Below are 14,298 nucleotides of genomic sequence, written 5' to 3' on the forward strand. Positions count from 1 at the left end.
TGTATAAGTTTTGGGCATTTCCAGTAGTAGCTTTATGACCCTGGTGGTAGTGTGACCCTTTCTCTGTACTGTGAGCCTAAAGAAACACTCATTTGACAAGGCTTTCATAGGAGTTTTGGGCATTTCCAGGAGTAGCTTTATGACCCTGGTGGTAGTGTCACCCTTCCTCTGTACCATGAACCTAAAAAGACACTCATTATAACCCGATTGACCCCCTCTTTGACCTTTAGAAATGGTTGATGTGAGAACCGAGTCTTAAAATACCGGGTTAAATAGATTAGCTAATGTTTGCCTGGCTAAAATGAAGGTTGGTGAAGTAATGATAGTTTTAGGAAGAAATGCAAAGAAAAACATGACATACCAACTGTAGATTTATTGAAACTACAAATAATTACGTATATATTTATGAGATTATATAAGTAAATAATATGTTTCCTTATGAGAGTATATGATCAGAGTAAATATGTTTCCTTATGACACACACACACACACACACACACACACACACACACACACACACACACACACACCAAAAAAAAACTTACATGAACTTTATATGTGTATATATATGAAAATAAATGTTTCCTTACAATTCTTTTTGACACACACACACACACACACACACACACACACACACACACAAACTTAAATGAGAATAAATGTTTCCTTATAATTCTTTTTGTTACACACACACACACACACACACACACACACACACAAACTTAAATGAGAATAAATGATTCCTTATAATTATTTTTGTTACACACACACACACACACACACACACACACACACACACACACACAAACTTAAATGAGAATAAATGTTTCCTTATAATTCTTTTTGTTACACACACACACACACACACACACACACACACACACACACCTTATCCTTGTTTGAGCTCTTACCCACACTCACAATCTCTTGATCTTCTTCCTCCTCTTTGTCTTCTTCTTTGACGTCGCCTTCTTTCTCTTCTTCTTTCTCTTCTTCCTCCTCCTTCTCCTTCTACTCTTCTTCTCTGTTCCAGCCAGTCTGCTACTCTTTGTACTCTTCTGGGTACCCCTAAGTCCCAAATATCTTCAAGTGCTCTACGTCGGCCAACAACGACACCTCCTCCTCCTCCTCCTCCTCCTCTACCTTGTCCCCCTCCTCCTCTTCCTCCTCCTCTACCTTGTCCCCCTCCTCCTCTTCCTCCTCTTCCTTGGAAGCGACCTGTGAGAAGATAAGGAGGAATTAGGAACAATTACTACTACGAATTGCTACTCTCATGTGTGTGTGTGTGTGTGTGTGTGTGAATCGGTCATGTATGTTAATGTAATGGGATGTCAGTAAGTTTGCAGATGATACCAAGATCGGATGAGTAATAGTCAGACCAGGACGCTAGTATTCTCCAGGATGAACTAAACGGATTGTATGACTGGGCGGATAAGTGGCAGATGGAGTTCAATGTAGGGAAGTGCAGTATTCTGAGCGTAGGTAGGAACAACCCATTACATAACTATTGCTTAAACGACACACCCATAAGTAGGTCTGGGTGTGAGAGGGATTTAGGAGTCTTAGTGAGCTCTGATCTCCATCCAAGGGCACAATGCATTCATTGTGGAAATCGAGCAAACAGGGTACTGGGTTTTATTCCAAGGAGCGTAATCAACAGAAGCGCCAAAGTCTTCCTCAAACCATATTCAGCATTAATTAGACCTCATCTTGACTATGCGGTTCAGTTCTGGTCACCTTACAATAGAATGGAAATCAAAATGTTGTTCCATTTTATGGACATAGAAATAATGAAGAAAATAATAACATCAATGAGAAGACCAAAGCTTGAATATGCTGCGTTGTGTGGTCGTCTCACAAAGAAGATATCAGAAAGCTGGAAAGGATACAGAGAATTGCAACTAAAATGGTCCCAGAACTCTCAGATATGATGTATGAAGACAGACTGAAGGAGATGGACTTGACGACACTGGAACAAAGAAGGGAGAGAGGAGATCTGATCACACTGTATAAGTTGGTAAATAAGTTTGATGAGGTGGATAGAGATGATCTTTTCTCAACTGCGAGAATGCAGGGACTGAGAGGACATGGAAAGAAACTTAATAAAGGAACCTGTCTGAGTGACTTGAAAAAGTATAGTTTTCCACATAGAAGTGTTTACACATGGAACAGCTTGTGGGAAGAGGTGGTGGAGGCGAGCAGTGTCCTCCAAATGAAGGAAAGACTGGATGAATGTAGATAAGGAGACCCAACTATTAAGAGCTAAGCTCGGGCCACCTAGACTACAAATAACTAAATACACACACACACACGCACACACAATACTCACCTCTCCAAGCTTTTTTCCCCCCTCGTCTTCTTGCTCCGCCCTGTCCTGCTGCTCTGCTCTGTCCTGCTGCTCTGCCCTGTCCTGCTGCTCCACCCTGTCCTGATGCAGTGCCCTGTCCTGCTACTCCGCCCTGCCCTGCTGGTCCGCCCTGGCCACCACCCTGCCCCGGGGCACCCCTCGGCAAGAATACAGCCAGGGGTAGCAGTGTGGCGGGGTTGATGTAGATCTGAGAAGGGGAAGAAAAATAAGAACAATAAACTGGTGAGTGGAAATATGTGTGATAATGATATGGAGTAAGAATAATAACAGTGAATGACAAGTGATAATGATGATGCATAATGACAATAATAATAAAAAGATGAATGGATATCTGTGATAATGAGTAACAATAATAATAATAGTGAATGACAAGTGATTCCTGGAAACAGTGCTCAGAAGGGAGACTCCGATGGTTTGGGCATGTAAAGAGAGCAGGGGAGGATACAGTGCTGGGAGTTTTGGAGAGATCGGAGGTAGAAGGAAGGAGACCAGTTGGTAGACCTAGGAAAACGTGGAGAAGGTGTGTACAGGAAGACTTGGCATTGATGGGATTGGATGAGCATCGGGCAGAAGACAAGAGTATAGAATGGAGGAGAAAGAGAGCAGGGGAGGATACAGTGCTGGGAGTTTTGGAGAGATTGGAGGTAGAAGGAAGGAGACCAGTTGGTAGACCTAGGAAAACGTGAAGGTGTATACAGGAAGACTTGGCATTGATGGGATTGGATGAGCATCGGGCAGAAGACAAGAGTATAGAATGGAGGAGAGCCATAAAGCGTCCAGCCGCTCAGGAAGACTCAAAACGAACCTTAAATGAAATGATGATGATGATGAATGACAAGTGATAATGATAATGCATAATGATGATAATAATAACAATATGCCACAGGAAAATGATGTTAAGTGATAGACATAATAATAGTGATAATAAAGTAACGTAAGGAAGAAAAAAAGAAATAAATGGAAAGAAATGAAAAATAAAGAATTACTAAGTGGAAGGAGAGATGACAGACATAATAATAATAATAATAATAATAATAATAATAATAATAATAATAATAATAATAATAATAATAATAATAATGTGGAAGTAATTAAAAAAAAGAAAAAAAATGGAAGGAAATAAGAGATAAAAGGAAAAAAAAAAGAAAAAAATAACCTTACACACACACACACACACACACACACACACACACACACACACACACACACACACACACACACTGTATGGGGAAGTACATGGCCATCTTTTTTAAACAAGGTAATATCAACTCAAAAGAAAGTTTTCAGATGTATTCTCTATTTGAATAAGTATGAATCTGTCACTCCCATCTTTTCTTCAACGAGTTTTTTAAACTTTGAATCAATTCATAATCTTTTTTCATTATTATTAATATATAAAATGGTAAATTATAAAGGAAATGAAATTTTTAAATATGTCAATAATCCCTGCAGATCTCGAAGTAATAATGTTGATTTGGCATGCCCATCTTTTAGAACAACTCTATTCAAAAACAGTGTGTTATGTTTTGCTCCTAAACTACTTAACAGCCTTCCAATTAATTATAAAGTGCTCGTTAAATCTACCAATATCAACTCATTCAAGAAGGGAATAAAGAATCATCTTGTCTCTCTTCAGCGTTCTGAAGTACAGCATAATAATGGACACTACTGATAATGACAGCCTTGTTACTTACTGTTACTACTGTTGACATGATTATTATTAGAATTAGTATTATTACAATTATTTTTGATATTATTATTATCATTACCTCTGCCAACGTAGTTAGGAGGAGGTTATATTTTTGGTCTGGTCAGTATGTTTATCTATTTATTCCTTTATTTTTACTTCTTACTATTATTATTATTATTATTATTATTATTATTATTATTATTATTATTATTAAGATTATCTTTCATGCTGTTAGTCATTATTGTTATGTTGAATTCATTGTTATTGTTGTTGCTTCTTATTGTTAGTTGTGAGTAGCTCATTTTGTATCTTTTTTTGTCTCCTTTACGTAAACAATTATAACATTTTCATTATTCTTTGTTCATATAAACTTTGCCAAACTAAAAATATTGTACTTTCAAACAATTATGAATATGAAAAACATGCACGGTGACTGCACTCCTGTATACTGATATCTGTCTGTCAGGGAGCCTCGGCTCGACAGACAGTTGCTACACTACTGACTAGCCTTTATTTTGTAAATGTGTATATATTAATAGCAATAAATATTTACTTACTTACTTACTTATTTACTTACACACACACATACCTTAAAGTCCTTTTCAAATAAGGAAGCTTTAATACCCTCTAACAGTCTAACGGACACATACTTCTGCATCGGGGTGCCAGAGATCTCACACACTGTGCCAATCTGTCGGGTAGTAGTAGTAGTAGTAGTAGTAGTATAGACCAATAGTAACTGTTTTGGGTATCTTCAAACACATGATAGCCAGCCCCTTATGGTATAAATCAACAAAGAATGACCTCACTTTGTTGTATAGAAAGTCTCATTAGTAAGGAAGCATATATGAATCTTCTGACTCAAGACCTATAGCAACTGTTTGGGGTTTTGTAAAGTTAAGTTTAGGGTATCTTCAAACACATGATAGCCAGCCCCTTATGGTATAAATCAACAAAGAATGACCTCACTTTGTTGTAGGAAAAGTCTCATTAGCAAGGATACATATAAGAATTTTCTGAGTCATGACCTATAGTGTTTGTTTTGGTTTTGTTAGGTAAGTTTAGGGTATCTTCAAACACATGATAGCCAGCCCCTCATGGTATAAATCAACAAAGAATGACCTCACTTTGCTGAATGGAAAGTCTCATTATCAAGGAAGCATATACAGTCATCCCTCAAATAGTATGGGGGTTAGGGACTCAGGACCCCCATACTATTCGAAAATCTGTATAAAATTAGTGCCCCCCTAGAAACACTCCTGGGCTGCATTTGAGACAGGGAATCAGGACTCTCGGAACATTCCGAGTGCTCTCAAATGCATGACGCAGCAGCACTTGTTGCCAATTCGGCACGTCCGCTCCGCTCCCGGCTTTGAGAGATGGAACGCCTCTGTGCTGTGATGATGTCATCAGCAAATATGGCGGCCCAAAACAAACACATAAGTGATTCCATTGCATAAGGAAGATCAGCGTACCCCATTTTGCTGCGAGTGAGACGCCGTTACCATAGCAACAATGAGGCTTAGTAAAAGAATGGCCTTTATCTTTACTCCTGCAGCACTCTTGGAGCACTGGCAGTTACTGTGGCAAGAATTTCTTTAACACTATGTTAGATAAAGCGAACATGCACTGCACCCCCCCCCACACCCACACACACATGCACACACCTGCATCTGGTTTTCCAGGTAGATTGGTGTGTTGAGTTGTGGGAAATCCACATGGGTCACTTTGCACACCAGGTCGTCCTGACACGAGTGCATGACCTCTCCAAACTCCAAGACCTGTGGGTGGGAGCTGGGATGAGTGAGGAGGGCAGACACTATACACTGCCCCTTCAGAAGCCTCCTAGCACCCAAGACACAGAGAAAAATAAAATAAGAGAATGTGAGTGGGGGAGGGGGAAAATGAGTGAGAGGGAGAGTTAGGAAGGGGAGGAGATAGGGAAAGGGACATGGAGAGTGCTGGAAAAGTAGAAATTAAGAGGATGAGATAATATAGAAGATTGTAGAAATGGGGGGACCAAGTCAGCTTTGGTGTCTATGAACAAGGTGGTTAGTGAGCCCCGGACACCTGTACACCAGACATGGGGCGATTACTTATGTTATGTAATTGATTACGATTAAGATTACTTCATATTTTCACGATTATGATTACAATAAAATTAGGTGTAATCGATTACGATTATGATTACATGATGTATTAATCATGATTATAGGAAGGACTGAAAGGTGAACTTGAAAATTTCATACACATGTACCATACTAAACATTTTATTGGTTGAATTGCTACAAATATTTAGAGTACATACTTACTGTGCGAGAAACCATTAACTAAAACTTTGCTAATGTAATCACAAAAGTAATCAAAATTACGATTACATTTTTAATGTATTCGATTACGATTACTTAACAAAAAAAGAGGGTAATCGATTATGATTACGATTACTTGAAAAACTGTAATCAATTTAAATCGATTACGATTACCCCATGTCTGCTGTACACACCTCTAATTACGCCTAGTTATACAGGTAAGTGTGGCGCGCAGGTTAGAGGTGTGTACTACAACTACTACAATTCTATTACCATCACCACTACTACTACTACTACTCCTGCTATTACCACTACCACAACCACTATTACTACTACTAATACTAGCACTACTGCTCTGAGGGTTCCTGCAAAAAACAAAAAAATATTGCAATAAGTATCAGTATACATTAACAAATTCTTTTTTCCGTCCCTCACCTCGTCTGGGATTCCCTGGCCCCCACCGCCACCGTGGAAACCTGTTGGCAGAATGAACAGTGAAAATTGAAAACTTTTTTTTTTTTTACGGCACAGGAATCAACTCAAGGCCAACAACAACAACAACAACAACAACAACAACAACAAAAAAAAAAAAAAAAAAAAAAGACCACTAACCGTCGATCCCCACAAAGAGAGAAGTAAAAAGTGGCCAAAAGAGAGGTCAATTTCAGATGCTCTCCCCTTGAAAAAGGTCAAGTCATTGGCAGGAGGAAATACAGATGAAGGAAGGCGGTTACAGAGTTTACCAGCGAAGGGGATCAAAGAATGGAGATGCTAGTTAACTCTTGCATAAAGGGTTTGGACAGTATAGGGGTGAGAGAATCGAGATGCTGGTTAACTCTTGCATAAAGGGTTTGGACAGTATAGGGATTAGAGAATCGAGATGCTGGTTAACTCTTGCATAAGGGGTTTGGACAGTATAGGGATGAGAGAATGGAAATGCTGGTTAACTCTTGCATAAGGGGCTTGAACAGTATAGGGATGAGAGATTGGAAATGCTGGTTAACTCTTGCATAAGGAGTTTGGACAGTATAGAGATGAGAGAATGGAGATGCTGGTTAACTCTTGCATAAGGGGTTTGGACAGTATAGGGATGAGAGAATGGAGATGCTGGTTAACTCTTGCATAAGGGGTTTGGACAGCATAGGGATGAGAGAATGGAGATGCTGGTTAACTCTTGCATAATGGGTTTGGACAGTATAGGGATGAGAAAATGGAGATGGTGGTTAACTCTTGCATAATGGGTTTGGACAGTATAGGGATGAGAAAATGGAGATGCTGGTTACCTGTTGCACAAGGGGTTTGGACAGTATAGGGATGAGAAAATGGAGATGCTGGTTAACTCTAGCATAAGGGGTTCAGACAGTATAGGGATGAGAGAATGGAGATGCTGGTGTAATGTGTATGTTATGTATCGCCTGGTTAATTCTTGCATAAGGTATTTGGACAGTATTGGGATGAAAGAATGAAGATGCTGGTTAACTCTTGCATAAGGGGTTTGGACAGTATAGGGATAAAAGAGTGAAGATGCTGGTTAACTCCAGCATAAGGGATTTGGACAGTATAGGGATGAACTAGATTTTTGTGTGATAAAAGAAATTAGGAAATCTGTAGATAAAAATAACTTATGATTAATGGACTTGTACTTTATATATATTTAAATAAAGAAATAAAGAAACAATTAAGTAAGAGAATTAGTTATATGAATTACCACCACTGGATGGAGAGAATTAGGTAAGATAAAGAAATTTAATCAAGAAAAAAAAAAAATAGGAAGAGAAAAAATAAGGAAAAGAATAACTAGTACATAAAACGGATGCCCCGACTCACCTCCGCCTCCACCTATGCCTCCACCTCCACAAGCCATGGCTGCCGGGGGGAAGGGAAAGTTAGTCTGAGGTCATCAATGTCACCTATAGAGCCATTACTAGTCCACTAAAGTACAAAGGCTTTTTTTCCAACACCTTCCACCTCTCTCTTTTGACCTTAATTAAACAAGAAAAGATGGCACCTCTAAAAAAAAACACTTGCCTGCGCCATGATGGGCCAGGGCTGACTACCATCCAGTCCCCTCAAGAAAGCCTACCGGTGCTATAGGCTGACACGTTAAAAAGAAAAAAAGAAAAAAATCGACACCCACCACCATGTAAAATGTCTAGGAGTCCACCCAAGTGTGACGGCACATTCCAGCACCACAACAGAAACAGCAAAAAAAAGTTTGAAAGATTGCTGGGCGGATACTATGGGCGGCATTACAAGACGCTTTCAGTTCTCACATCGGCTATTTCTAAAGGCCAAAGTTGGGATCAATCGTGTTCTAATGAGTGTTTTTTTAGGTTCACGGTACAGAGGACAGGTTAAACTACCACCAGGGTTTTAAAACTACCCCTGGAAATGCCTACAACTCCTACGAAAGCCTCGTCAAATATGTGAACTTGGGAGGCGAAATGTTTTAAAATACGACCCTACCAACCTTCCATTCCCAGGAGAGATGTATTGCCATGAAGGTTAAGTTAAGTATGGAATGTACACAGGATCATAAAAGTAGGGATAAGCATTGTAAGTAATTAAGTGTGTCTCCCTTCGACCGTTACTTCCATATTGTTACTTTTTTTTTTTTAAATTCCATACTTAACTATGCCCACTTATACATTTCAAAATGCACACTTAAATACTTATCTACACTTAAATACTTCACTACACACACTTCTACACTTCACTATGCACACTTATACACTTCACTATGCACACTTATACACTTCACTATGCACACTTATATATCCTACACTTCACTACGCACACTCACTTGCAAATACTTCATTACAGAGAGACTGCCTGATTACCCTCTGGAAGGCTCTGGTCCACTGTAGCCAGCTGGGGCCCCCACACAAAACAATGGACATCCAAATCCTTGAGTCAGTCCAGACTCTCCAGAGGTCATTGAGCAAGCAGATTAGAGAAATGAAAGAGCCCTCATACTGGGATAGACTTAAAATCCTAGGACGCCCAACAAAGACAGCGAGATTCATCATCATCTACACTCTGAGGCTACCGCAGTGGAGCCACAGCTCACTGAAAGAACAGGGCGCAAGTGCAAATGGGTGCATGGTTCCCCAATGCAAGCTCCAGCCAGGATCAGAACTCTCTTGTCGAACAGCTTACAAGTGTTACAACGCTTCCGAGCTGCTATTTAACTATGTCCCACGATACTGGTGACCTCACAGGCTGCTCAGTAGAAGTATTCAAGTCCAATCTGGATGACTCCTAAGGACCAACTTTAAAGTCTAGGCTACAGTTATTTCAGAGTGATGAACTGTCCTCTTTTTAATACCTTTTCTAACTATTTCTTTTATAACTCTTATTTATATTGTTCATTTCTAATATTATGATCAGCTGAAGTTTCGTCATTTAAATTGGAAGACATATACTCAACCAGTCACTATATGTCAATTGTATTAGCAGTGCTGCCTGCTCAGCTGACTAGAATGTCTGGCTGTTACTTTTGGGGCTTGCCTTCCCTGTCCAGTCTAGGCTGGTTGACAGTTGGTATGGCCCCTAACAGCTTAGAATACCACCCCGGACGAGCCACCAGTGCCAGGGTAGGCCTACACTACATGGGGCACCAACTCCTTGCCGGACCAAGGGAACCAACAGCAAAAGGATGCCAGGGCCGGATGTAACACCACGGCATTGCTTTAAACAAATTCGAGTATCAGGCAAGACGAATTCCTCCAGTCCCAGGCTACAAGGCGGGGCAGCCTCAATAATCCTTGGCAGCCTCCACCTCAGTGCCGGGCCAGGTGGACCTCAAAAAGGAAGACTCCCGGAGAGAGAGTGAGCAGCAGTGGCCCTGGAGATCCTACTAAATGGCCCTCGAGGTCCTACGTCCAAGGTCATGACTGAAAGCTGGTAGCCGTGCAAGATTTAAAGCTGGGCTCACACTGCCACGATTTGGGTTCCGGACTGCTCCCGACCGCCCCGTATCGCCAATCGGGGCTGTCCGTTGCCAAAAAAACGCCAGTCTTTCGTTAATCGTATTGATCTTTTGTCTCGAGCCCGGCTCGCGCGGACCAGTCGGGCGGAGATGGCGGGGCCGGGCAGTCCTATCCTACCGCCAGACTGTTTTGAAATGTTCAAAATGGTCTGCCGCAGCCGGGACAACCGTCATTGGTCCGGGCGAGATGGGCATACCGGCCGACTAGTCGGGAATCAACGGACTGATCGGGGCACCATGCGGGCGTTGCGGCCGGTGTCGACCGATGAGCACGACACGTCAGCCCGAGATGGCGTGACGCATGAAGAGGGAAGCACGGTCGTTCGCGCCAAAAGTTCGAGCGGAGCGTCCCCCGGGGCCGGCCCTACAGATACGACGCGTCGGTTGACAGTCGTCCCAGTCAGCCTACACCTCCGCGCCGCTACCAACACCCCTCTCCCTTCGTCAGCGCCACCCGTAGCCCTTGCCCTTGTCTGTTGTCTGGTTAGGTTGGTCATTGGTGGAATGTTATCACCCATGCTGCAGGTGAGGTTGAGGAAGCCTGTCACGTGGTGATGTTGCCGTGGCGAAGGTGTGTGTTATGCCTCCTGCAAAAGGTAGGCATATATAATTATGTCCTGCCAGAACCTGGAAGACACGCACGACAAGCCGCAGGTCAAGTCAGCCCGAATGGCCGAGACCGCACGCTCAGTCAGTCCGTGCGGCCGGTCCCGCACGTTCAGTCAGCGGTGTCGTCCGGTACGGCGGTGGTGGGCGGGACCTAATTGTGTCAAGTCTTTGTATACCGGCCGCCAGGGGCGACTTGACTTCTGGGTCGGCCCGTCACCGCCCCGCATCAACGGAGTGGTGCGGCTCTGACAGCCCGTCTCGGCAGACAGGTCGTATGGGGCTGGGGAATATGCCGAAAACGCTATAGTCAGGCCGCATGGGCAAGACTAGGCTCCCGATTGCTGGTCTGGCCGGTCGGGAGCAGTCCGGAACCCAAATCGTGGCAGTGTGAGCCCAGCCTAAGTTGTAACCCCCCATGCAATTGAGAGAGGTCAGCTTATATGCTACCTTTAAGTGGTGATCGACGCTGTGGACACTTACCCGTGAATATAGTGAGGAAAAAAACACAAACAGTAATTTAAGACACCGGCCGCCGGCAAAGTGCTGCCGGACCACGTGTTGCAGCTTCTTCTTCTTCTTTTGACCTGTAGCGCTTTGTATCGCTTCGTAGGTCCTCTGTCTTATTCACACACTTTACTTTCAGTAATATGTGACTTTCCAAACTGCAATAAAGTCACTTATTTTCACTTGACCCTAGAAGGGTATTCTTGTGCCATTTGGAAACACACACTTGCGTGTTTCTAATTTTCGCGCGCATTGTTCACACAGCAATGTGTATTTTGCAACACTTGATGTTTATAGATCCATTGGCGCGAAATTTCCGAGTGTTACAGTGAGTAAAAATTGCTGACCAGTAAACATGACCCATATACTAAACCAAGTTTTATATATTACCTACATTTTTTTTTTCGGGTTTGAGTCTTGGCCACAAAACGTACCTAAAACCTCCTTGCCAACTGCTGTACTTCATACATATGAGCAGTGCTCACACAATTATTCTGTTACAAAGAAAGTATTACTTTCTTATGCCACTTTGCCCATTCCATCTGATACAGACCGTCAACTATATATGGGTGAGGAGAGATTGAATGGGCTTGCGAAATTATACATTCACCGTGAACTGACCAACGGTGATCTGATTGAAAATATTGTTACGCTGTCACTGACATTTTTATGAAAAAAAAATAGTGCCCCCCCAAAAAAAAATATTTTCTAGATCCGCCACTGTGTGTGTGTGTAATAATAATAATCGGTTTATTTTACGAAAATATACATGAGTGGAAGAGGAGATGAAACAAATGAAAGTGAACAAAATGTTACATAATAAAAATGAAAACGGAAATATAGCAATAATTACACACGTTAGTATGTGTGTGTGTGTGTGTGTGTGTGTGTGTGTGTGTGTGTGTGTGTGTGTGTGTGTGTGTGTGTGTGTGTGTGTGTGTGTGTGTGTGTGTGTGTGTGATTGTGTGTCCCTGATCGATCGTCCGATCAGACAAGCTCATTATGTGTGTGTGTGTGTGTGTGTGTGTGTGTGTGTGTGTGTGTGTGTGTGTGTGTGTGTGTGTGTGTGTGTGTGTGTGTGTGTGTGTGTGTTCAGTAATGCCCAAATGGCAGGTTGACAGGCTTGAAATTATAGCACTTACAGTAACAACTTTTCTTATGTATAAATAGTTACAGCCCCTGGGCGGTTAGCGGAGTGACAATTTTAAATGAATACATACATATTACTGAACCTAACTAACTATCTATCAGGGAGATTGGGGAACATTTGAATGCTTATCTGTGTTGATGACCCTTTGAAGTGCTGACTGGTGCAGGATGGAGGAGGGCACGGGCGATTGAGGCGCCGGCGAGGGGGGCGTGGAGACTGCCAGGGATGGTAACTGCAGCAGCGTTGTTGGCGAGGCGTGGTTGAAGAAGCCGTGGTTGGGTGGTTTACGAGCTGAGGCGTGGTTGAAGAAGCCGTGGTTGGGTGGTTTACGAGCTGAGGCGTGGTTGAAGAAGCCGTGGAGATGGTTATGACGGCAAGGCTGGTTTAAGGCGTTGTTGAAGAGGCTGCTTCTGCCGTGCTTTAGTTTCGCCTCGCCTTGCTGAGCTTTCCTGTGCCTTGCCTCGCCTCTGCCGTGCTTGCGGTGGTGTTCACAGGGCTGTGATGGACGGTCACGCCCATCTCTTAACGTGCGTCCTTCACCGCTCGTCGGCCTCACTCTCTGCCTCTCACTTTCTGCCTGTATCTCAGGGTTTCTGTCTCCTTCCTGGCTGACCTCCTGCTGTAGTGGCGCTCGTCTCCTCACTGGCCCGTGTTTCTCCCTGCCCTCGCCTTCTCGCCTTTGCTCCTCGCTAAGCTCCTCCCCCTTAATTCTTCACGTGACTCCCTCTCTGCATTACAACTAAATAATCTATCGCTAGCTAACTAATAATCATTTTAGGGTTCGAGACTGGAGATGAGGGATTTCAGACACGTCTTTCATCCATTCACACCCTCATTCACGCCAATAAACTCGTTCACCCGTCCACACATCCGCTCACTTGCTCGTTTGTTGTAATATATAATCATTCACTCACTTGCATTCCATACTCATTCACTCGTTACACTTTTGGACCGTTACAATATTATCTGCTAACCATAAACTGAATAGGATTTTGTAGTCTCTCCGGTGGGTAATGGGAGAGAGAGAGAGAGAGAGAGAGAGAGAGATTACTGATTGCGATATTTCCATCTCTCTCTCTCTCTCTCTCTCTCTCTCTCTCTCTCTCTCTCTCTCTCTCTCTCTCTCCTTTATTATTATACCCAATGGTCATTATATATATTTGTCCTCGTCTAATAATAATAATAATAATAATAAGAAGAAGAAGAAGAAGAAAAAGAAGAAGATGAAGAATTATTATTATTATTATAATTATCAATTTCGTTATTAAAAGTTTTAATATTTTTTGGGGGGGCACGTGACCAGGTGTACCCCCCCCCCCCCTGGTTCCGCCACACACACACACACACACACACACACAGACACGTACGTTTAACTAGCCCGTATAATATTTTGAGAGCGCCTGTGGTGTGGTGTCATATCTGCCATCCGGTATCGTGAGACATCCAATATCCTCATTTTATCATCGCGGAACCCAAAATTTACTATGATGTAATGACTAAGTGAAGCAGCTAAGTGTAAAAAAGTTCTAATGAGGACTTAAATAGCGATGCAAGGCTTATTAGGTCACAAGAAGAAGATGAGTGATGGTTAATATCCTCGTTATACACACACACACACACACACACACACACACACACACATATATGTCATCATTTGCTTTCATAATAAAATAAATA

The 14,298-nt window shown here is 42.4% G+C and overlaps 1 protein-coding gene across 4 annotated transcripts; it reads right to left on the reverse strand.

Annotated features, from left to right (window-relative positions):
• Positions 1-763: 763 nt before the first annotated feature.
• LOC126986029 (H/ACA ribonucleoprotein complex subunit 1-like) lies at positions 764-12,016 on the reverse strand. Of its 4 annotated transcripts, none has more exons than XM_050841729.1 (7): positions 11,448-12,016; positions 8,195-8,233; positions 6,803-6,843; positions 5,726-5,839; positions 4,648-4,749; positions 2,330-2,555; positions 764-1,218 (listed from the first exon to the last, which is right to left on the reverse strand). In XM_050841729.1, the coding sequence occupies exons 2-7, from the start codon at positions 8,229-8,231 to the stop codon at positions 908-910; spliced, it is 831 nt and encodes a 276-aa protein (XP_050697686.1). In that variant the 5' UTR covers positions 8,232-8,233; positions 11,448-12,016; the 3' UTR covers positions 764-907. The 4 variants fall into 4 exon arrangements, with proteins under 4 accessions (XP_050697686.1, XP_050697689.1, XP_050697675.1 ...); XM_050841732.1 differs by having other exon boundaries at positions 11,415-12,016; XM_050841718.1 differs by lacking the exon at positions 11,448-12,016 and adding an exon at positions 9,171-10,286.
• Between the last annotated feature and the right edge of the window lie 2,282 nt (positions 12,017-14,298).

This window comes from Eriocheir sinensis, chromosome 5 (genome assembly GCF_024679095.1).
Source record: "Eriocheir sinensis breed Jianghai 21 chromosome 5, ASM2467909v1, whole genome shotgun sequence".
In the NCBI taxonomy this organism is placed as follows: domain Eukaryota; kingdom Metazoa; phylum Arthropoda; class Malacostraca; order Decapoda; family Varunidae; genus Eriocheir; species Eriocheir sinensis.